At 43.0% G+C, this 24,543-nt stretch overlaps 1 protein-coding gene across 4 annotated transcripts in view; it reads left to right on the forward strand.

The window, feature by feature from the left end:
- CEP120 (centrosomal protein 120) overlaps window positions 1-24,543 on the forward strand; it is a 91,396-nt gene that overhangs the window by 3,097 nt on the left and 63,756 nt on the right. For 2 of the 4 annotated variants that reach the window (XM_069962644.1, XM_069962648.1), the window contains exons 1-9: window positions 4,910-5,212; window positions 10,543-10,699; window positions 13,692-13,806; window positions 16,181-16,322; window positions 18,844-18,983; window positions 22,176-22,373; window positions 23,366-23,590; window positions 23,874-24,126; window positions 24,240-24,417. In XM_069962644.1, coding sequence (XP_069818745.1) covers window positions 5,164-5,212; window positions 10,543-10,699; window positions 13,692-13,806; window positions 16,181-16,322; window positions 18,844-18,983; window positions 22,176-22,373; window positions 23,366-23,590; window positions 23,874-24,126; window positions 24,240-24,417 — 1,457 coding nt within the window. In that variant the 5' untranslated portion in view covers window positions 4,910-5,163. Of the gene's footprint in view, window positions 1-4,909; window positions 5,213-10,542; window positions 10,700-13,691; window positions 13,807-16,180; window positions 16,323-18,843; window positions 18,984-22,175; window positions 22,374-23,365; window positions 23,591-23,873; window positions 24,127-24,239; window positions 24,418-24,543 lie in introns of those variants that run through there. The other 2 variants (XM_069962647.1, XM_069962646.1) reach the window with 2 other exon arrangements.

A 24,543-nucleotide genomic window follows, 5' to 3' on the forward strand; every position in this document is an offset into this window, starting at 1 on the left:
ATAGCCATACAGATCTGATGCCGGCTTATCTCTCTGAGAACAAAGAGGTTGGGCGTTGATTTTCCATCAAGCTCGACCCCCTATGTCCACTGATATCATCTGTCAGAGGACTGTCCAGAGAGCCCCATACACCTTACGCTGATGGCCGAACCCACCAGGAGCAACAGGTACCACCAACAAAAGAGTAACATGTATGGGGACCTTAAATTGTTGCTAAAATATTTCAGCATTTGGGGCCCCACCTTTAACTTTGCCCAGGGCCACATCTAGTCTAAAACCGGCCCTGGAAATGATGGCAGTTATTTACTGTTATATGGCGGCCATCCACTCAATTTCAACATTGTATGGACAGAGCCTTTCTGTGTCTTTAATCCACTCCTGGTTTTGGTTGCAATATGAGGACCACAATACTGACTGAAATATACGTAGTGTGAACCCTGACTAAACATGCTAGCATGCAGTATGAAGTAGAAGTTTGAAATGTCGCCCCTAAATATGTCCTACCACAGTGCTGTCAGTTTTTTTACGGGGCTTTTTGGGACTTTTGCATTGATTAACCGTCTTCAAGATGGCTCCTCAATATCTGATAGGTTGTGCGTAACTGCTAATCGGCTAATTGCCAGAGACACACGACATGAGCGCAGAGCACAGAGCTAGAGGCAGACAGCTCTGTACATTGTGTAGTGTCATTGCTGCATGGCACTGAAGTGAATGAGAACTGCGCTGCAATAAGCCAGCATAACCACTACACTGTCTGCTTCTGGCTCTGGACTCTGTTTATGTGGGTGTGGCAGCTCAAGCAAGCAGCTGATCAACTGGAGCAGTGAGTATCAGACACTCACCAATCACATATTGATATCCTAATCTGAAGATAGGTCATCAATAAGGAAAAAAGTATTGTAAAGTCCCTTTAATGAAAGTCTGTGTATAACTGTATTTTATGTAGCACTTTAGATAAGAGAAATTGTATTCATTTGCAAGAAAGAACACATTCTCTCTGACCTACAGCACTACATCATACACCATGTTCCGCAGCTAGCACAAGACTATTTTCATCCGTGAGAAAGTAAACTTATATTTTATTCATTTGTGTAAATGAGGCCACTGCATGCAAGTAAGGATGGTGCTTGAATACTACAGCTCAGCGGAATTTCAAGGGAGACGGCATACAATATTCCACCTTACAATAGAGTAAAAAACAGGATGGTAACACACAGCATTGTTCTCTAATAATTTTGCTATATTGCTGTTTATGGTGAATGTCATAAAGTGCTCTTTCTTTTTCCCAGGCTGTCTGTATTTGCTAATAGGGGGTTGTTTTATTTCTCCCAGTGACAAATACATGAATCAAGGCTAGAGACATGAAACAGAAAACTGAAATGAACTGTAAGACAAAACTGCTGACTGTTTAGGCTTGTGCTAGGTTGGCCTTGCACATAAGATAGCTGTCAGCTGTTAGGCTGCGTTCTCATTAGCGTTCGTCCTTCCGGCACCATTCCATCATCCTTTCCCGTTTTAGAGGAAGGGAAACGGAAATTGTCGGATCCGTTATAATGCCCATAGGTTTCAATGAAATTTTGTTGTGCTCCGTTTGACCAAATAGTGCTCCGTTAGCATGCAATCCGTTCAAGTTCCGTTTTTCTGAATGGACGAAAAAATTGTTTGCAGGTTTTTTTTCCCATTTTCAAAAACGGAACTTAAACGGATCAATGCAATCCGTTTTTTTTTATAATGATAGTCAATGGTGACGGATCGAAACGGAAGGTTAATCCGTTTGCGTCTGTTGTTCAAGTTCCCATCCCATTCCGTTTTCTAGTTGGAGCATGCGCAGAAAGGGAGAGAAGACAGGAGGTTCTTCTGGGAAGGAAGGGGGGGGGGGGGGAGCTGAAAAAAAAAACTGTGAAAAACGGACACGAACGGAATTACAAACGGATGACATTTTTGGCTATCCGTTTGCATCCCTTGACATCCGTTAGCAAATCCGTCTTTAGCTATCTGTTTACAAAAAGATGAACGGATCTGTCAGTGGCTGAGGTGAGACCCCCACTGAAGCCTCTGATTGTCTGAGCAGAGACTTCTGCAGTATCAGCTCAGCCAATTACCGTCTGCAGCGGTGTCCCAGTGGTGCCAAATCCAGGGACAGACTATAAACAGAGAACAGGTCATAAAGGAAAGATTGAGACTTCTCCTCTTTTTAAATCCAGTCCTGCCTTCAAAAATCTGTTAGATAAATCTTTCTGTGTAAAGGCAACCTAAGGGCCCCATTACACAGAAAAGATTTTTATGCAAAAAATCATTCTCTGTAGAATTTAAGTGATAAACTTTATGGTAAGCAGGCAACGATCAAATGGTGAAAAATTATTTTTATTTTGTTGATCTTTTGAGCTGATCATAAAATCATCGTTAAAAGTCCCATAATTGTACATCTTTTGGTGTATTTACACATCATTTGTTCATAATTATGATAGTCCTTTTATGATAGTCCGCGGTGTGCGGCATTCCTTCCTTTTTCAGAACCGTGGGTGTCTCCCAGTGTTGTACACGATAATAAATGATATAATAAGAATAATCTTAGAAGGATGGCTGGATTGCAGCCTAGTATGCTGGCTCCTCTATGGTGGGAAGCATCCAGCATCATGGTCAGCACCTACGATAGTGATGTGGATGCCAGTGACGGATTAACAGTACTTGCCCCCACATACCATATCAATAGTTCCCTACAAATTCCCACTAGTGCCCCACAAAGTTAATTCCCCCAAAAGTGCCCCCATAAATAGTTAATTCCCGCAATAGTGCCCCCACATAGTTAATTCCTCCAATAGTGCCCCTACACACAGTTAATCACTCCCTTTTTTTTTCCAGGAGGGCTGTAGATGTGAGGGGGCACCCATATTCTAGTCTTATGATGCTGAGGCCTAAACAGGCCCAAAACAGCAATGGAGTTGGGGTATTATTTAGGGCTCAGCAGGCACAATACATACAAGGCAACAGTAGAGAGCTGCAGCAGATACAAAACATGAGGTGCAGCAGGCACAACACATGGGGGGGCAACAAATACAGGGGACAGCAGGCACAATACACGGTGATAAGGCTAAGTGATGTGATTTTACCTGCTGCCACCGTGACCTGTGGGACTACACCTATATATACAGCTCTCTGAATTAGAACATGATGTTAAGTTTGTAATACTTGAATACACTGCGCATGAGTAGTAATAACGCACCATATTTTGTCTAAAACACTAAAACAAATCAATAAAGGGGGAGCCTTCGAAACTTATGTTACTGATACATACACCAGTGGTCTGTTTCTGTGATTTTAGGTTTGTACGTAGAACTGCGGCTGCTAACTATTAGGAACATCCAATCCTGGGGAGAGTCTGACTTCATAAAGTCAGACAAAACAAAAGTTAACGTTATCAACGAGGACAACAGCACATGGGGCAGCAAGCACAATACATGGGGGGCATAAGTACAGGGGGCAGCAGGTACAATACATCGGAAAAACAGTACGGAGGGGGGCACTTTTCGTTGGTCAGGGCAGGGTAGGATTTGTAAAGCCATAGCCTGGGGAACATGTCAGTATAAGAAAAAACATATGATTGGCTCCTGTCCCCTCCTTGAATTCACCTATCCTGGCTCCCACGATGCAGCTCCTGAGGCTGCAGGATGAGCTGGGCAGGACGCACTATGACATCATCATGGTGCTCCATGTTGGGACGCAATTCATTCACTTCTAGGTGGTAGGTTTAAAACTGCCTGCTGCCAAGAAGATTATAAAATGGACTGTCCGGCTGGACCACTCATATTATAATCTGTAATACTATAATCTATAATTACATACTGAGTGGAGAGACATACATTGTACGGCTCGCTGCGCAGTAAACACTCGCTGGGCCAGGTGCACACTGCAATCGTATAGGGTAAGCAGCAATGCATAAAGCAACACCACCTACCCCAAGGTCAATTGGTATACCCAGCCCAGTGGATGTGACCTGAGCAGTAAGGAATACATCTTACACCTTTCCGCTCAGTAAGTACAGGAGTATTTGAATGATTTTCAAAATATTCCATATTTTCACCTCAAAATGACAGCTGCCCAAAATTACGCCCACAAAACAACCTTGTGTGCACATAACCTCTTAATGCTCAATGTAACCTCTATGGCACTAATTAAGTTTCACAGACTTTGAATGGATCAGCAGTTCATATGGTCAACTTCTCCAAACGTGACCCTCATTCTTGTGATGGGTAGGGGTGGCAGTGGTCGGGTTTCCACTAATCAGTAAAAAAGGGACTATGAAACACAACACAGATGGCTGAAAACATAAGGTTTCAATTTTTTTTGTTATTTCGCGTCCTTCACAACCAATTTATGATTTACAGCTTTAATGAAAAGTCTGCATGTAGACACTATCGAGACAATGCAGATCACTAGACCTAGCATGAAGACTTGTATCTCAGTTATGAAGCCAGGAGACTTCATGATAACTAAGGTGCCCCTTCTAGGGATGGGGAGTCTTTGGCCCTCATTTCCCATCATGCCTGGACAGCAAAGCTTTGAAGGGCCAAAGGTTCCCTATCCCTGGTCTAGATGGAGAAAGTGTGAGAAATCCTGCAGATAATACACATCCCCAATGTGCTTGCCCTGCATAGTAGCCTAGTAAATCCTGCAGTATGTAAACCTAGCCTTAGTACAAAGGCTCCAACATCACAATGGCTTGACAGCTGTGCCTATTTACTTTCTGGAGCATGCTACATATAGATGTCCTTCAGCATGCATTAGGGAAATCCTGCACACTTATGAAACATTTTCTCCCCTTGGGAGAGAAGCAAAGCCGTACTTGTCCCACTGCCCACATCAAACATGGCTTCGTTTTATAAATCACGTGACTGGAAACAGTCCTAATGCGCATGTGCGTTTCCCGTCTGGTCGGTTGGCAGCCAGCTCTTCCCTCTCGTTGACCCGCCGTGCTCTGTGATTGGCGAGTTCCCGGTTGCCAGGCGGAAGTAATTGGTAGTCAGGAGGCAGGACTTGCTGTGTTTGTATGTTGGGAGAAGCGGCAAAGCGGTCTGTATCGGCGGGGGACACTTCATCATTACCGGGAAGTGGCAGGAGGACGGCGGCCGGTGCTAATGTGTCCTGTCTGTTACCCGCACAGCTATGGGCCACAAGACGGACCAGCTGCTCATCGTGGTGTCCATCCTAGAAGGTAAATGGTGACGTCTCTGTGTGCATGATGCCTCCATATACTATAGCGAGCCTGTGTGTAAGTGGTGTGTGAATGATAGGTCCGGCACCCGCTGTAACAGAGCCTGGCACCTCTGGCTGCATCACATGTATTGTCCATAGGAGAGACACATGCCTGGCACCCCCAGCCTGGTGACCCTCTGTACTGGTATGTGATGGGTGCTCCTCCAGCCTAGTACCCCTCTATACTGGTATGTGATGGGTGCTCCTCCAGCCTGGTACCCCTCTGTACTGGTATGTGATGGGTGCTCCTCCAGCCTAGTACCCCTCTATACTGGTGATGGGTGCTCCTCCAGCCTAGTACCCCTCTATACTGGTATGTGATGGGTGCTCCCCCAGCCTGGTGCCCCTCTGTACTGGTATGTGATGGGTGCTCCTCCAGCCTGGTGCCCCTCTGTACTGGTGATGGGTGCTCCTCCAGCCTAGTACCCCTCTATACTGGTATGTGATGGGTGCTCCTCCAGCCTGGTACCTCTCTATACTGGTATGTGATGGGTTCTCCTCCAGCCTGGTACCCCTCTATACTGGTATGTGATGGGTGCTCCTCCAGCCTGGTGCCCCTCTGTACATGTATGTGATGGGTGCTCCTCCAGCCTGGTGCCCCTCTGTACATGTATGTGATGGGTGCTCCTCCAGCCTGGTGCCCCTCTGTACATGTATGTGATGGGTGCTCCTCCAGCCTGGTGCCCCTCTGTACATGTATGTGATGGGTGCTCCTCCAGCCTGGTGCCCCTCTGTACATGTATGTGATGGGTGCTCCTCCAGCCTGGTGCCCCTCTGTACATGTATGTGATGGGTGCTCCTCCAGCCTGGTGCCCCTCTGTACATGTATGTGATGGGTGCTCCTCCAGCCTGGTGCCCCTCTGTACATGTATGTGATGGGTGCTCCTCCAGCCTGGTGCCCCTCTGTACATGTATGTGATGGGTGCTCCTCCAGCCTGGTGCCCCTCTGTACATGTATGTGATGGGTGCTCCTCCAGCCTGGTGCCCCTCTGTACATGTATGTGATGGGTGCTCCTCCAGCCTGGTGCCCCTCTACACTGGTATGTGATGGGTGCTCCTCCAGCCTGGTGCCCCTCTACACTGGTATGTGATGGGTGCTCCTCCAGCCTGGTGCCCCTCTACACTGGTATGTGATGGGGACCCCGGGCCTCATATTTCTGTACATGTCACACAAGGGCTTGGTGGCCCAGTTGACCTAATGCAGAGTCTGTGCAGTGCTGGCTTTAGGTATGATGTGTAACTGAAAGGTTTTGGTTATGTTCACATGCAGCAGAATCCACACAACCGCTACTTCTCAGAGTGGTGGCCCTGAATAATCGCAGCAACCACATGGGGCAGTTTTATTAAAGGGTGTAAAATATCCACCGGTGTACATGGCCCAGTTTACCTCAGTGGATATTTTACTCCCTTTGCTAAATCTCCCCCATGGTGAATGTGACCAGATACCTAGGGCTTATTAATACAGTTAAAAAAAAGCTGGATTTTGATGCAAATCTAAACAGATTTTTGCCTCAATGTCCATGTGGTTGTACGTTTTGAAAACAACCTCTCCTGATTTTGCTCCTTTAGGGCCCGTTCACACTACGAAATCAGTGCAGAGATTTGTCTCGAACCCCCGCCACGGGCTCTGCGCCAAATCTTACCTGCTATGTCTTTCAATGGGAAGCCTGGCACGCCTCCGCTCTCTACTCCTCTCCGCTAAAAGAATTGACAGAGATAGCAGGCAGGATTTAGCACGGAGTCCATGGGCGGGGGTTCTGAGTGGAATCTCTGTGCCAATTCCGTAGTGTGAACTCTTACATATTTTGAATCTGTATTAGTTTTTGTTTATATGAGAGAATGGTGGCAATGCATTCAAAAGGTTTTATTTATGTTGGTTTTGCATTTTCCCTGAATCTGTATTGGTGCAGTTTTTAGCATTTAGAAGTAGAAACAGATGTGTGTTTTTGCACTGTTCACATGATGTATGTATTTTTTTTCTTTTTCAGCAGTAAAACTAAAAAATAAGCGTCTTCATCACTTCTGATCAGTTAGGGTCTGCATTGGGTTCAGTCCCCCATCTGTTGTAAAAGTGAGTGTCAGATATAATTCACATTCTGCTGACACTGTTTAGGTCCTTTCACACCAACATTCTTCTTGGCCACTGGCGGCCGCAAACTAGTGCTGACCAGCGAGATCGCTGCTCCTTTTCAGCACAAACAAACAATCATTGTATCATTCCTGCGGCCATGGAAACTTACAGTACAGATATGTATATATGTATTATGTCCGTTTCCAGATGACAAGCAGCAGTGTATACTTACCTTCTGCTCTGCTTGTGGTCAGTTTTCTATGTTCTGTAAGAATAGATTGATATATAAAATGTTCTATGCGTCTCCTTGGCCTAACAGTGTCAGCAGTGTAGAAATAGAATTGTATCTGACAGTCAGTCTGTATCTGTCACTTTATATAGAGCTGGGAGATGCTGTCAGCTAGGCACTTCATTTCCTGGCTTGCTGCCTTGATGCAGGTGACATGCTGTGTTGTAATTCTTTGAAGACATTTTACTACAGTGAGCTGGAAAGTGAAGAGCTTACCAGAGTGCTTCTCCCAGCTCTATCTAATGATCGATGAAGGTCTAAATACCTGGATCCTGACTGATCAAAACATTTGACATGTCTGTAAGTTTCCAAAAGTGTCAGTGCCCATTGAAAGTGAGAATGAGGCCTTTGTCAAGCCTGGGTATGTTCAGATGTTTCCTGGTCACTGTGTTTGTGACTCCAGAGACTGGGCACTGTCTCTGTGGGATTGCTGTAGTCCACAGAGATCACATCTTCTTTGATAACCTCTTTGAATATGTTTTGGCTTATTGTTAGACAAAAAAATTAACATATCATTGCTTAACTAAACAAGAAATCCAGTAGACACGTGACTGCTGTATAAACTGCCATAAAAACACTGGCCATATGGGCTGGAGGGAAGTCCCTTTGGGCTGTGAAGGTTTAGGGTTTCAGCGCTACAGGATTATTCTTCCTGGGCAATAATTTAGTCATCTGAGCTTTAGTCATCTTATGGGGATATGGAGGAAGCATCTGTTGTACTGAAAGAAGGAGCTGTAAGGATTCCATGTAACATCTAGCCTTTTGCGTCTTTTTCTTTCTTCTTGGTCAGTTTACCTAAGTACAGATGGAAGAGATTAAAGCGTAACTGTCATTTCAGGGTCATTTTTCTGAAAACATTAAATATCAACAGTACAAGCGATTTTAAGAAACTCTGTAATAGGTTTTATGTACTTAAAGAGTTTCCTTCTGTACTGAAAAAGCAATCTCCCAGCCTCCCCCCTCACATCAAATGAAGCAGGATTTCTGTCTCCATTATGTGGCTATGGAGAGGGGAGGGGCTGTTAGGAGTGACTGAGCACGGAGCAGTCCTGCAAAGCACAACACCCTGCAATCTTCTCTCAGTAAGTTCATAGATAAGCACTGACTTTTCTGACACCTGAATTTAGCGTTTTAGGTGCCCAGAGAGTCTACAAACAGCTGACCTTCATGTCACCTCTTCCTGCTCCCTCATCTCCCTCGGCCCCTCCCCCCTTCATAGGCTTACAATGGAGAGAGCAGAGCCCGTCTTCACTGGCTTCTCTGTAATGAAGACGTGTTTGCCTGATAATGCACAGATAAGAAGTCGGGGGGGGGGGGGGAGGCTGGGAAATTGCTTCTTGAGTACAGAAGGAGGCTTTTTTGGCTGATAAAACCTATTACAGAGTTTCTTAAAATCGCTTATACTACTGATTTCTGCAATAAAAAAAAACATGACCGTTACTCTTTACGGGTACAAACCCACTTGACGTATTTGCTGCGTGAATCAGTCTTAAAAATAAGCAGGCAAATCGCAGGTTGGCTTTATACAATTGTTCTGCGTTAAAATACGCAATTGCGTATTTTTGAAGCGTGAAGCTTGTTGTTAGCAAAGCATCAGTTGTTAACAACCTGTGCGAAAAACGCATGTAGCTTCACGCTTCAAAAATACGCAATTGCGTATTTTAACGCAGAACAATTGTATAAAGCCAACCTGCGTTTTGCCTGCTTATTTTTAAGACTGATTCACGCAGCAAATACGTCAAGTGGGTTTGTACCCTACGAGTAAAATACAGAATTGTTTGGTTAGGGAGAGAAGGGTTCTCAGACTATATTTCTATAATGTTTACTTGTAAGAAAAACTGCTTGGATGAAGTTTTATTATAGCTTTGAAGTCTTTGTTGAGCTCAAGATTGTGATATCCCTTCTGTTCATCTTACCTTTTTTACCTGTACCTACTGTCACTGTAATGCCTTTACCTTGGAGCTGTCTGTATTATTTAGGCTGCTGTAACACACTGAATTTCCCCATGGTGGGACTATTAAAGCATTAGAGCAATAAACTCTTATACCTACATAATTTTTTTTTCTTTATTATGAATGTTTCCTTATAAATGTATGAAATAGAGGGCATTAGTTAAAGAGAGCTATTGAAATGGTCACAGATTAGAGAGCATTTTGGGGTGGCTAGGTGGCATATTCTAGCATAATGCCACCTTTGTCCTGTTCAACCACTTTGGTCCCTGTTTATTTCTAGAATGAAACAGCCCTTGGAAAGCTCCATGCCACTACGTCAGGTGGGCATTTTCAAGGTAACACCATGATTGGCTACTTGTGCCAAGAAAATCTGATAGGAGATGAAGTGCATGGTGTTTTCCTTGGGCTCCGTTTTAAGCATGAACAATCGTAAACCTGATTTTTTAGAGTGATGCTGTAAATGTAAAAGCTGCAAAACAGTACAACATTCATTTCACCAATACTCCCTTATGTCATATGCCCTGCTAGTCCCCAGTTTGCTGTGAGCTACAATAAAGATCATGGCCGTGTTTGCAATACCGCAGTATAATATAACCAGTATAGCAGGTTTAAATGTTACAACCAGTGAAAGAACAGGCTAATAATGTCCTGTGTAATAGGGCCAGTGATCAGTCAATGACCAGTTGAAAAGTAAAGCAAGTTTAATGTGTAATAGAGTGTAATCAGCTGAATATGGTAATGGGCCCATATCCAGCATTATTTCTCCAGCCCTTCCCCACATGATTACAAGCTGTGTATATGAACACCAGTCAACAAGATCAGCGGTCTTCTACATCGAGGCTCAGGGACCTTTTTTTTTTCACAATTTGTGTGCCTAACACATATCTTATTATTAACAGAGTTTCTTTGCTTCCTCTTCTACAGCCTTCTTGCATTTGTGTTGTACTGATCTCCCATTTTCTCTTTCCCTTCTCCAGGGCGTCATTTTCCAAAGCGCTCTCGGCATATGCTTGTGGTGGAAGCTAAGTTTGATGGTGAGCAGCTCTCTACCGATCCAGTGCCCCACTTAGAGCAGCCACAGTTTTCTACAGAACTAGCTTGGGAACTTGACAGAAAATCACTTCACCAACACAGGTAAATTTCTATTTGTCACAGTTCTGGCTTTATCTTTATTAAAGCAGTGTTCCCATTTAGACAGTTATGGCATACCCACAGTATATGCTATAAATATCTTATAGGCGGGTCCCCACAGGATCTCTAGATCCAGTGCTATATGGCCCCCTCAGGCCTGCTTGTGCCTGAAGGTGGTCAGGAAAACAAAAATGGCTAAGATGAGGTGGCTGATGATGAAAGCTTAAGACATATGGATAAGATGTAAATTTATGTTCATAAATGGGAGCCTTGGAGGAAAGATCTGGTGGCAGATATGTGCTGCTCGTGGGCATCCTTTTTATGTCCACAGTCTACCTATAGGATAACATTACACAGCGCTCTTCGTCTTACAAAGTGTTGCAACTTATGCAAAGTGCAACAGCAAACTACAGGTGCAAGTGCTTACTGTATATATACTTCTCCCGAAGTACACACGATAAAACCCTGCTCTTTATATATTAAAATATGAGAATCTTAGCAAACTATTTAATGAAACAGAGTGTACCATGTACCACGTTAAGGTGTCCCCAGAGACCTGGTTCTACTCTACCATTCTCACACTAGCAATGGCCTTTCCTGGCCTTACAATAGGCCTGAAACTGGGCAGATAGGAGCCAAATCTCTACTTATAGCACTTAGAAGACATGTGTGGAGTGCAAGCCAACAGAAGGTAGCCACACCCCCCACATACAACAGAAAAAAGCGAAAATTGGTAACACCTCTGTTCACACTGCAGGTTGCATGTGGTTTAAGTACAGACAGAAAAACAGAAGGTGCCAGGAGAGGCCATTGCTAGTGGTTCACACTGTTTGATCAAATTGGTAAGATCCTCATTTTTTAATATCTACATAGCAGGTTTTTATCGTGTGTATGAAGGGGGGAGTATATATGGTGAGCCCCTGCACCTGTAGGTTGCTGTTGCACTTTCTGTGTTTTTTTTTTTTTCTTGTCTGTACTTAAGCCACATACAGCGTGCAACCTGATGCAGTGTGAACAGAGGTATAGAGGTGCTGACAAGTTTTGCTTTTTTTACAGTACCTGCCAAGTCAGGGAACAGATAAATAGGGAGGTAGATTACAGTATGCAGTTTTGTGTACCTTTTTTTTTTTAGGACTAACATTCCTGTTACTTATGTCTAGCCTTCACAATGGTGTTTCTCAGGAGACGTTGTGTCTGATGCCAGTTGTAGGCTCCTATTGTACTTTACCAAACGTAGCAGAATTCCTAATCTGAGAATTGATGTATGTTTCAGTTCAAGGACCTTGACCAATGTTATTTTGTGACGTGCCAATAGATAGATGAAGGTGGAATTCTCCTTTATCTTATATGAGCACACTGTACTGTTACTTCTCCTTCAGATTAATTATTAAAGTGGATCACAATGTTCCTTGTACCTCATAGTCGTTCTGAGATTTGCATTCATCTGATTCTGATCATTTCATCTCTGTATGTCACCATTGGCATCATCCATTACAGGGAAATTTATAGGTTGTGTTGCGATGCTCCCAAGGTAAAGGTGAAGAATCTTTCCTATGTTATATTCTCAGTTCCAAATGAGTTGATGACATTTGAAGAGTCAGGCTTTTTTACATTGTTTCTACTGAAATGCAATATGGCTGCCATAGCATGTCTTATTACTAAAGAGTACCATCACAAAATATAACATACATACATCAGACATAGACAGAGAAATGAAAGTGCAACAACAACCTGCATACACTCGATATAAGGGTAACTTCACACGTATTGAATCTGCAGCGGATTTCACTTTGCGATTTTGCAGCGAAATACGATGCGGATCCTGGTAGTGGTAAGGTCTATGGAGTTACACATCCACATATGTAATCCGGCCCCTTTAACCCCCTGCAGCCCACAGCCCCCGGCCCGAAGCATACATTACCTGCTTGGTGACGTGGCTGTGTGAGGTTCCCGTCGGTCCCCATCAGCCAATCAGTGCTGCTGTGCACTGATTGGCTGGTGGGGAGCCTCACACACAGCCGTGGCGACAAGCAGGTAATGTATGCTCCGGGCCGGGGGCTGCGGGCACGGGGGGGTTAAAGGGGCCAGCTAATATATCCGCAGTGGAATGAAAAATTTTGCTGCAAACTCGCTGCATATCCGGTACCTTCTCACCACGTTAAGGTGTCCTCAGAGCGATGGTTCCTAACACTAGCAGTGGCCTCTATTGTACACACATTAAGTCTACAAACATGTCATCAGACATGTCAAAAGTTATTGATCCCTGCAGGCTGGGATCGGGAGATAGGGAGGCAACCAGGGAGCTGGGGAGAAGACACGCTCCCTGGTTGCCTACTGTCACCATCAAAGTAGTCTCATAGACTTCCATTGACTGATAAAGCAATGGGAGGCTGGGGAGTGAATGTTCCTGCTGCTGCAGTCTCTCCCCAACTGTATCTCCTTATCAGAGCAGGTGCCTGCAGTGAGACCCACTGGGATTTATAACTTTTTACTTCTTTATTGACATTTCAGAAATTACTTTAGATGACAGTGACCCTTCAGCCATTTCTTAACTCCCCCAGTCAACATATACTTAGGGTTCTAGTCCACTTTTTATGATTATGTCCTCATAGCAATAATATGATGGTATGATATCTGGTTAATGTTGTTTTCTACTGATTTTTATTTCCATATTCTGTGATGGGTAATTTTTGTACATTTTGTAAGTATAAGATCTATACTGTTATATAGTAGTTTCATAGTTTGTTGTACTTGAATATGACCAGAGGAGCTAGCAATGTACATTTCTATTGTATTTGAAGATTTACTTGAGTAGTAGATCAGAATATTATAAATGACATCCTTACTCGATTATACACAGTAGTAAGGTTGTTTAAGAGGAACTAAATTGCACTTTGTGAATGGCACACTGAGCCAAGTGCAGCGTGTGGGTTTACAATGTCCCTTAGATATGTTAAATTGTTCCTGTAACAATACATCTCTGTTCTTGTCGTAGGCTGCAGCGAACGCCGATCAAGCTCCAGTGTTTTGCCTTGGACACATTAACATCAGCAAAAGAGTCTGTTGGATACGTTGTTTTAGACTTAAGAGCCGCTCAGGAAAAGAAACAAGTAATTATATATTCTTTGTTATAAAAATTCAGCAGGTTTTTGACCCCTTATGCATAGAATAAATGGTTTAAAAAATTTTTTTTTTTACAATATTATCCATACTCTATTGCTGAAAACTGCCATCCTTCTGTCATATGGTAGAATATTTACCTATATGTGTATGGCTTACATATATAACTAATTCTTTATATTTGCTAAGTTCTTCTTCAAATGATCAATAAAGTATCTTGGTTATCATTTGGTTTTCATATATTTGAAGCAAATAAAGACTGTGGAACATGAAAATGTATGCTTGCATACGAGAGATTTATTTACAGTGTAAACGGCACTTAAAGGTATTGTACTGTACCAATACTCTGTCCAAAAGCCAGCCAGGTAACACTGAAACCATACATGGAGAGCCACAGGTCCCATAGTGCCTATAATCACAGCAGTATAAGTCTCCCGCATGCAGGGGATTATGCTGTATTGTGTGAAGCAGAGGGGTTACCCTCTCTCAGGGGCGCTCTCAGGTCGTGGTTACCAGTCAGTGGACTTAATGATAAATCATCACGTATGCAAGCAAGTTTTCATGTTCCATGGTCTTTATTTACTAAGTTCTTCTTCAGACACATGTTTAGGTGGTTAAATATTAGCACACTCACCATGCTTGTGGGTGAAGGTGGTCAGGAGGACAAAAACAGCAAAGATGAGGTGGCTTATGGTGGATGCTGAGGACGTATGGGCAAGATGTAAATCTTTGTTCATAAATGGCAGCCCTAGAGGAAAGATCTGGCCATGGGAATCCTTTTTATGGCCACCTCTGAAAACTTTTTTTTTTTTTTTTTTTTTGTTTTTTTCTTCATTTGCTCTTTTATTATGGTGAATATATCACTTTCTATATACGTCATAATTATAAAAAAAAATGTGAAGTCTGCCAGAGTCAACTTCTGTGGTGATCAATCTCCAAATCAAAGGTCATTTATGATTTCATCATAAATCAGCTTAGAAGTTTGCTCAGAAGGGAAGAGAGAGGCTGATAAGAAGTCTATCAGATGGACTACGCAGATAACAGGGTATTGGAGAGTCTGTAAATCAGAAAATAAAATTGTGTTAATTAAGACACATGGAGAGTGGTTTTGTGTTTTTGAAAAATGTGAAAAAAGAATCCAAATACACGCCTGCTGCATCCATAGCGTGCACACACACACACACAAACACACACACACAACCTGCTGCATCTATAGCACGCTCACACACACGCAGAGCCTGCTGCTGACAGACCATACACACACACACACAGCCTATTGCAGACAGAGCGTGTACACATACTCAGCCATAGCACCCACAGCCTACTACAGCCATAGCACACTAAAGAAAAAGATACGATCTTCTGTCAGAGAGAAAACACCACAAGGATAGAGGTTACTGCTACACTACTTTATGGCTTCTTCTCCTCCTCCTCTTTCTCTTTATTAGGGCGGGTTCACACTACGGAATTCTCGCGACAATGTCCGGAATTTTCAGCTGTCCGCCCGCACATCTGGGCGCCTTTCCACCGGCCCCATAGACACCATTCTACGGGCTGGCGTATTCTGCTATACGCTGAAAGAAGTGTCATGTCACTTCTTTCAGCGGATCGCGGAATACGCCGGCCCAGAGAATGGTGTCTATGGAGCTGGCGGAAAAGCTTGTGCCCGTGTGGGTGGACAGCTGACGGAATTCCGCGGACATTGTCAGAGAATTCTGTAGTGTGAACCCACCCTAACACAGGATATCTTTATATTACACTGCTGCTCATATGCAATCATCCAGCATCCAGGAAGAGAACAGCACAGATCTCCCCCCCCCCACACAATGGACTCTTCCAGCTCAGAAACAAGCTGCCAAATAGTGACCAGATCACTGATATATGGAGGAAACTAAATGTTTGTGAGAAAAGGTTTTTCTGGTTGTTATAAATAAGGGGATTAGATTCATAGAACATAAAGTATATTAATGAGGAACATTTATAAAATCCATATTAAAACTCAATTTTAAAATCTTAAAGATTTTTTCCAACTCCAGCCAAAAATAGCTCTGACTTTCACTCCACAACTCTGACTCCACAGCCCTGGAAAGCACAATCTTTTATATTTGTGAAGCACCTCCTCTTAGGCTCTCTTCACATCTGTGTTGTGAATTAGTTTTTCCTATCATAGGAGCTGAATTCAAGTTTGTCACATCAACAAGATCCAACAGATCCATGCACTTGAGATCCATTGTTTTGATGGGAAGAATAGTACTATGTGTGGTATTATTCTTCTTGTCAAATATGAGAGAATCTGTGATGTAGATTTTAACACATGTAAACCTTACTCTGTCAGTTTTAACATACCCTTTTTTTTTCCATTAGGCTCCCAAATGGTATTCCTTATTGAGCAGTAAGTACACTAAATTTAAACCAGAAGTGCAGCTCAATATTGCTCTGGAAACTGACACCAAACCTGCTTCAGATACTTTCAAGGCCAAGGAAGCTCCTCCCCGTAGCAGTAAAGGTGAGAAGAGGACAACATTACAGGTGTATTCCGGTGGGAAATTGATAACAACTTACCTTTCCTTGTGACATTGGTGAGCCGTGGGACTTCCCCACTGAGCGCCGTGATCTCTGGGGTGTCTACATCACGACCAGGCTGATGGACTGACTGCTCAGCCAGTCAGTGACCTGGGGCAGGATGCCGCTCCAGTAACTGATTGGCTAAGCAGCCAGTTCAGCAGCCTGGGCAGGCATTTTCCCCTGGATCTTGATGTCATCACACCCCGGGGGAAAATGACTTCTGGCTTGGGTCCTGCGGCCACTGCCTTCACTCCCTTTTCAGCTTAGATAGAGGATGTAAATGTTACTATATATATATATATATATATATATATATATATATATATATATATATATATATAAAATATGACACACACACACACGGTTGTGGTTTACATACCAGGCAGAATTTTAGTTTTTTAGTGCTTTCTTTTTTTAGAGAATATGAAAAACCTTTTTACCCACTCATGGTTAGTGGTTGGTTTAAGCCATTTATTGTCAGGCTACTGTGTTTTCTCTTTTTAAATCGTAATGACAGTCAAAAACATCCAAATGACCCTGATACAAAGTTCACATACCCTGGTGATTTTGGCCTGATAATATGCACAGAAGTTGACACAAATGGGTTTGAATGGCTACTATAGGTAACATCTTCATCTGGGACCTGGTTGCTTATAATCTGTGTGTGCATAAAAGCTAAGTGAGTTTCTCGGACCCAGACAGACTCCTGCATCTTCCATCCAGCCACTGATGTTTCTGCATTGTGAGCCATGGGGAAAGCAAAAGAATTGTCAACGGATCTACAGGAAAACATAGTTGAACTTTAGAAAACTGGAAAGTGATACAAGAAGATATACAAGGAATTGATAATGCCAGTCAGCAGTGTTCAAACTGTAATTAACAAATGAAAAATAAAGTTCTCTGTACAAACCAAACCACAGTCAGGTAGACCAACAAAAATGTCTGCCACAAATGGCAGGAAAATTGTTCAGGATGCAAAGAAAAAACCCACAAATAACATCAGCTGAAATACAGTACTCTCTGAAAACTAAGTGTGGCTGTTTCAATATGCACAATATGGAGGCATTAGAAGAAAACCATTAATGCGCAAATGCCACAAAGTATCTCTACAATATGCCAAACAGCACAGAGACAAGCCTCAAAACTTGTGGAAGGTCTGGAGATCATTTGGAGTGATGAGACTTTTTGTCCACAACCTTAAAGTGACACTGTCGCCCCCTTTGTGCATTCTGACATCTCTACACAGGTGTAAAGGGTAAATTTAGCGGTTTTCACACCTTATTTTATATCATACGTTATGGTGCTTGTTCAAGTAAAAAGTCAACTTTTATCAACTGCAGATTGCGTTAAGTGGGTGGCCACTTAGCCCCGCCCACAACACCACAGTTGGCCCTGCCCCCTCGCCATCTATTGGAACAGGCTGGCTGAAAGGTCTAGACCCCACCCCCTTTACGTCGGCCAACCAATGGCAGTCAAGGGGGCGGGCCAACTGTGCCGTTGTGGGCGGGGATAAGTGTCGCTAATCCTGTGAGGCCACGCCCACTTAATACAATCTGCAGTTGATAAAAGGACACTTTTTACTTGAACAAGCACCATGACGTATGATATGAAATAAGGTATGAAAAACGCTAAATTTACCGTTTACACCTGTGTAGAGATGTCAGAATGCACAATGGGGGTGACAGTATCACTTTAAACTTTACATTTGGAGAGGTGTCTACAAAGTGATATGATATAGGAACACCATTCCTACTGTAAAAGCATAGAGGTGGCTTGCTGATGTTATGGGGATATGTGAGCTACAAAGGCACAGGAAACTTAGTCAGACTTGAAGGAAAGATGAATGCAGCACCTTATCGGCAAATTTGCACTTGTCAGCCCAGAGGCTGTGCATGGGATTTACTTGGATGTTCCAACATGACAACAATTCAAAACACAAGGCCAAGTCGACATTTCATTGGCTACAGCAGAACAAAGTGAAGGTTCTGGAGTGGCCATCTCAGTCTCCTGACCTCAGTATCATTGAGCCACTCTGAGGAAATCTCAAGTGTGCAGCTCATGCAAGACAGCCCAGGAATTTACAAGAACTGGAGGCTTTTTGCCAGAAGAATGGGCAGCTTTACCATCTGAGAAAATAAAGAGCCTCATCCACAACTACCACAAAAGACTTCAAGCTGTTGTTGATGTTAGAGGGGGCAATGCACGGAATTAGGAACTGGGGTATGTAAACTTTTGAGCAGAGTAATTTGGATGTTTTTGGTTGTCATGATTTAAAAAAAAAAAACAGTAGTTTGACAATAAATGGCCTAACCCAACCACTAACCATAAGTGGAAAAAAGTTTTTTGTCTTTATGATTCATTTTCTCTGAAAAAAGAACAAGAAAGCAAAAATTCTGCCGGGTCATGTAAACGTTTGAGTACAGCTGTATATGTCCTTTAACTTGTCTTTATATTCTGTTTAGTCACAGGTGAACTTGACCCGAAAAGTCTTGTACCAATTCTCAATGAAGCAGAGGGCTACCATCAAATTGGGCCTGTGGAGTACTGTAAAGACTACTTTGTTCTCTCTGTAACAATTGCTTTTGCTACTCAACTAGAGCAGGTAATAATTCTGCTAATCCTCTATGAAATTAAATATGTTTACTGACCTTACTCTTATTCAAAGTGCTTAGCGTGCAGTTTCCAGAAAACCAATCTAAGATGTGTTAGAATTATTATTATTTATCTATTTCATAAAAATGAAAGTCTGTCTGTCTGTCCCATATAGACTTCCAAATGCCTGAACCGTTTGACCCCAAATTTGGCACACAGATACATTGGGTGCCCGGGAAGGTTTTAGCGAAGGTCCCGTCCCCGCCAGATGTACAGGAGAGGAGGGGGAGGGGGAAGAGCTGCGCCCCATAGAGATAAATTGGAAAATCTCCACACTGCACACAGGAGATATAATTAGCTGCAGCTGCCCAGAGAAAACTGCAGTTGGGAGCCTTAGCAACCAATAGGATTACTACTTTAATTTACTACTTTAATTTTCACAGGGAGTTGTGGTTGCTAGGAAAGCTGCCTCACAACATCCACAGTAGACCCCCTACTCCATCTATACAGTACATGTATATACAGGACCCCCTACTCCATCTATACAGTACATGTATATACAGGACCCCCTACTCCATCTATACAGTACGTATATACAGGACCCCCTACTCCATCTATACAGTACGTATATACAGGACCCCCTACTCCATCTATACAGTACATGTATACAGGGCCCCCTACTCCATCTATACAGTACATGTATATACAGGGCACTACAGGTATACAGGGCCCCCTACTCCATCTATACAGTACATGTATACAGGGCCCCCTACTCCATCTATACAGTACATGTATACAGGACCCCCTACTCCATCTATACAGTACATGTATACAGGACCCCCTACTCCATCTATACAGTACATGTATACAGGACCCCCTACTCCATCTATACAGTACATGTATACAGGACCCCCTACTCCATCTATACAGTACATGTATACAGGACCCCCCTACTCCATCTATACAGTACATGTATACAGGACCCCCCTACTCCATCTATACAGTACATGTATACAGGACCCCCCTACTCCATCTATACAGTACATGTATACAGGACCCCCCTACTCCATCTATACAGTACATGTATACAGGACCCCCTACTCCATCTATACAGTACATGTATACAGGGCAGTATTACCAGCTGCTGCCCTAAGCACTAAACCTGAAGGTGCCCCATCCTCACTCACCAATTAGCATCAGGACTGGTAGGTAATAGCTCCACACGTCACATTTAACACCGCCACACCAGACCTGACCAATACCGCCATACTGTGACTGGATAACAACTCCATACCAGACCTGACCAATATCGCCATACTGTGACTGGATAACACCGCCACACCAGACCTGACCAATACCGCCATACTGTGACTGGATAACAACTCCATACCAGACCTGACCAATACCGTCACCCTGTGACTGGATAACACTGCCACACCAGACCTGACCAATACTGCCATACTGTGACTGGATAACACTGTCATATCAGACCTGACCAATACCGCCATACTGTGACTGGATAACACTGCCACAGCACCTCCACCAACTCTATACTACAGGTATACAGGACCCCCGAACTATATACTTCAGGTATACAAGACCTCCACCAACTCTATACTACAGGTATACAGCACCTCCACCAACTCTATACTACAGGTATACAGCACCTCCACCAACTCTATACTACAGGTATACAGGACCCTCTATACACACTGACACTTTATACCCGGGCAGCGCCGGGTACATTTTCTAGTAATATATATAAACTTTTCGGATTCAGCAATGTTCTCTGAACCCAAATGCCCAGCTTTAGACTCCTGGCGTCTGGAGTAGTTAGATGCTGCCCTAGGGAATCCTGGAAAACATGGATACAGCCATATGCTGTAATTTTTATATATATATATATATATATATATATATATATATATATATATTGTAGACAGGTCACAGGAGATGTGTTCGAGGGGGTGTACGTCTCACCTAGGTTGAGGCGCACGGTGAGATGGTAAGTCCAGGAGGGATCTGTTGCTCAGCAGTGCTTTGCTGCTGAGTTATTATTTATTTTTACCGGGCCTGGATTTACATGGAATGGCAGGTAGGTTTTGGTAGTGGGACTTGCCATTCCCTCCCCTCGATCCAGTTTGGGTTTTGCCATCAGGTGAGCAATCAGCCTGAGAAGGTAAGAGCTCCACAGAGATGCAGGTGAGGGCTCTCAGCCAGGAGTGAACAGCCTGGATGCTGTGTTTGGTGGGAGCTTGGGAATACAGCCGCTGCTGAAGCTTATTCACACCGTGCGATACCGCTGATTGAAGTGTCAGACAGGTGACCTGCTTGTTAGTAAGTGCCTAGACGGGCAGGACCTTTTTAGTTTTGTTCTTAAAAGCACGGTGTTGCTGTATTTGTTTTCTGGACTGTTTATGCTGCAAATAAAAGCCAAGCTGTTATTTTCAAGTCCAAGTCTGCTGTGAACTGTGTCCAAACACACCATCCCCCGGGAAGATCCTATATTTTTTTTTTTTTATTTCTCCCCTGGTAAAGTGAATTGTTCTATTGATATTCCTATATAATAGTATAATGTGGATTATTACATTTCACTGACTGGACCCCAGACTCCCCCTTTATCTAACAGGAATTCTCTTGTAAATGCTGTAATACAGATGTTCTTTAACAACAGAGGTTGTACAAATACTTTTTTCTAAAGTATTAAATTTATGGTGTCAGCCCTGACAGTATACTAATCCTCTACCCACAGCTTAGTATTCCACAGGCCCTGCCTTTCGACATTTAATCTAGTATTGCTCTGTGATATTCTTGTATGGACATCTTCATAATTTCTCTTGTATTCTGTACTATTAAGACTTATTCTCTGGCTTTTGTCGTTGACTATGTTCCATCTTCCGTCTACAGTTTGGTCGATGTACACTTCCATTTTAAGTTGTAGAGTGCTGCTGATTGTCTATTCTATGTATTGTGGTTTTGCAACTATCATTATTTTTGCTTTTCAATTAACAGGTTAAAAAAAGGCTGCAAAGGCTTTGACCAAAAACCCATTTTTAAGTATATTACTATGATTTTAATAGAAATGTTATGTTTTTGGTAAATTTTCTGCTTGCTGAATCTGCTGATATCTGTTTTCCTCTAGTGTTAATTATTGGTCATTTGTCGTCTTGTTTTCTAAAGTCTTATACTTGTTATCTTCTAGTTAATCTCTGGTACACTAAGGCTTCCAGAACCACAACCAGAATTTTTCTTTTACTATACCTTATTGGGAAACGATGTCACAAATGAGCCATTTACTGATCTGATCAATCCAGATTTTGAACCAGAGAGAGCATCCGTCAGAATCCGCAGCACTACAGAGGTGCTTTGCATGTATCTTTCTGTTCAGCCAAAACTGCAGGTGAGACTCTCTTACCAGATCCAGATCTATTGCTGTTTACTAGTTCAGAACACTAATCTGTCAGTAACAATTTAACATCATTAAGTGCAAATTGTGTAAAATTTATAAAAATGGCAGAAAATATTTGGTCCAATTTTTAATACATACTGACCAAACACATTCTGCTTGTCAGTGTTTTCTATTAAAGGTTTTTTATTTTTTTCAGTTGGCTGAAACAGCCCAGCATCACTGTGTCCTCTCACTTCCTCGTTTGGCAGAGGTTGTGAGGTTTGGACGCTGCGATTCTAAGCTGAATCAGCTCTGCATCAGATTTTTTTTTTTTAAATCCATGTTCCTTTGATGTCCCCAATGTGGCCCCCATTATATCTAGAAGCTGCAATAGAAAGATTGCATAGAACTTTTTAAAGCCAGCTATTCCGCTCCAGGTTTTTTACTTCATTGCCAGGGCAGGAAAACTCAGAATAAACCAACATCAAATTTTGACGAAGTCTTTCTGTCTGTCTTCTGAGAGTTGCCTAGTCCTGCCTAAAAGGAATGTGTCATCAACGTGTTACCTGAAATCTTGTAGAAAACAAAAAGAGGCGGCGGTGCTTTCTGGTGCAATATTGTAGTACAACGCTGGTGCAGGTGAGGTATATGGGTATTACCACTCACCTGGTGGAGTTGTGCAACAGTATAGGCACAACTCAATATAGCCCATGTTAAACCCAAGGTCACTGCAGCTCATCCGGGGGCACCACTCCAGAGATGTTGTGTGTAGTACAATGTGGATTGGGCCAAGGAAAGACCCAGTCAGCCAAAAGATTCCCCTCTTTCTGGGATATCCCTCCGGGAAGAGGGGAGTCTTTTGGCTGACTGGGTCTTTGCTTGGCCCTATCTACATTGTACCTGAAATCTTGACATTTCTAGTTGTGTAGATAACGTTTGTCTTCACAAAACCAGCTTTTTTTTTCAGCTTTTAATTTTTTTGTTTTTGTTTTGTTTTTCTAAAGATCCATCTATGTTGTGGTGATCAATCTCTTGGCAGCACAGAGATTCCATTTGCAGGATTGCTGAAAAAAGCAAGTACAGAAATAGAGCACCATCCAGTGGTTGTTGAAGGTGCATTTATCCTTAGTCCTCCCAACAGAGCCAAACAGACTATACCTTCACTGCCACAAGATGGCTCGCCCACCATTGGCGTGTCTGTTTCCCTGTATAAAGAAGCTAGTCTACAGGTAAGGCAATGCTTTTTTATGTTTACTAAGGTTAATAAAACAGACCTACCTGTTAGCAGCCTGGCTGGGGGTGTTCCCTAGTTGGGCAATAGCCCAGGGTTACTTCTACCCTTCCTGGTGAATAGGATGGGACTGGCTTCTTGCAATGAGAAACCTTCGCAACCCCCCCGGGAACTTGAGCTCCATTTACATATTGGCTGTACACAGGTCTGCTTTAACCCATATTATTACTCTTAAGTAAATATAAATATACTGTTGTATTGCCTATTGTATATTTCTACAGTCTTCACTTCACCTGAAGGAAAACAGTGAAAATGTTGTCACAGGAAAAGAGCCATCTACACCGTCTAAAAAGCCTAAAGAGAATGCAAACTGTTTACTACCGAAACCACCACTGTATAGCGATTCCCCACCAACCAAAGATGATGCCACTGACAGTGACGTGGAGAGTATAAACTCTATCCATGAAGCGCCAGCAAGGCCTCAGGCACAAACTGACCCTGCAGCTACAGGGACCTTTGAACATCCCATACCTGGTAATGGGGGGTTCTAGTATAGCCACACATGTTCCTGATAAAGCAGTGTTTTTTGTTATGAATCGTAGCTAATATTTTGGTGACCATGCTGTTATTTCTGTTCTCTACCACAGCTGCCCAGCCCCCACCTCCTGCTTCACAAAGTGCAGTGCAGGCTATAAAGAGCCTTTCTGAATCTATCTCTGGGCAGAAGATTGCAGTGCCCCCTGCTGCACACCACTTCTACTTCACCATCGATTTAAGAAGCATAAGTAATATAGATGTTGGATTTCCTGTGAACTGCATGCTAAGGTTTGACTCTCTTAATTTCTGATTTACGAATATTTAAATGTTTATGCTAATGCTGGGTTTTGAACCATTTACATTTTAGTATAATCTTATGTCTCCTGGGCATTGGATATCCTTCACACAGGTAAA

Source organism: Dendropsophus ebraccatus, chromosome 3, assembly GCF_027789765.1.
Source record: "Dendropsophus ebraccatus isolate aDenEbr1 chromosome 3, aDenEbr1.pat, whole genome shotgun sequence".
Classification (NCBI taxonomy): Eukaryota; Metazoa; Chordata; class Amphibia; order Anura; family Hylidae; genus Dendropsophus; species Dendropsophus ebraccatus.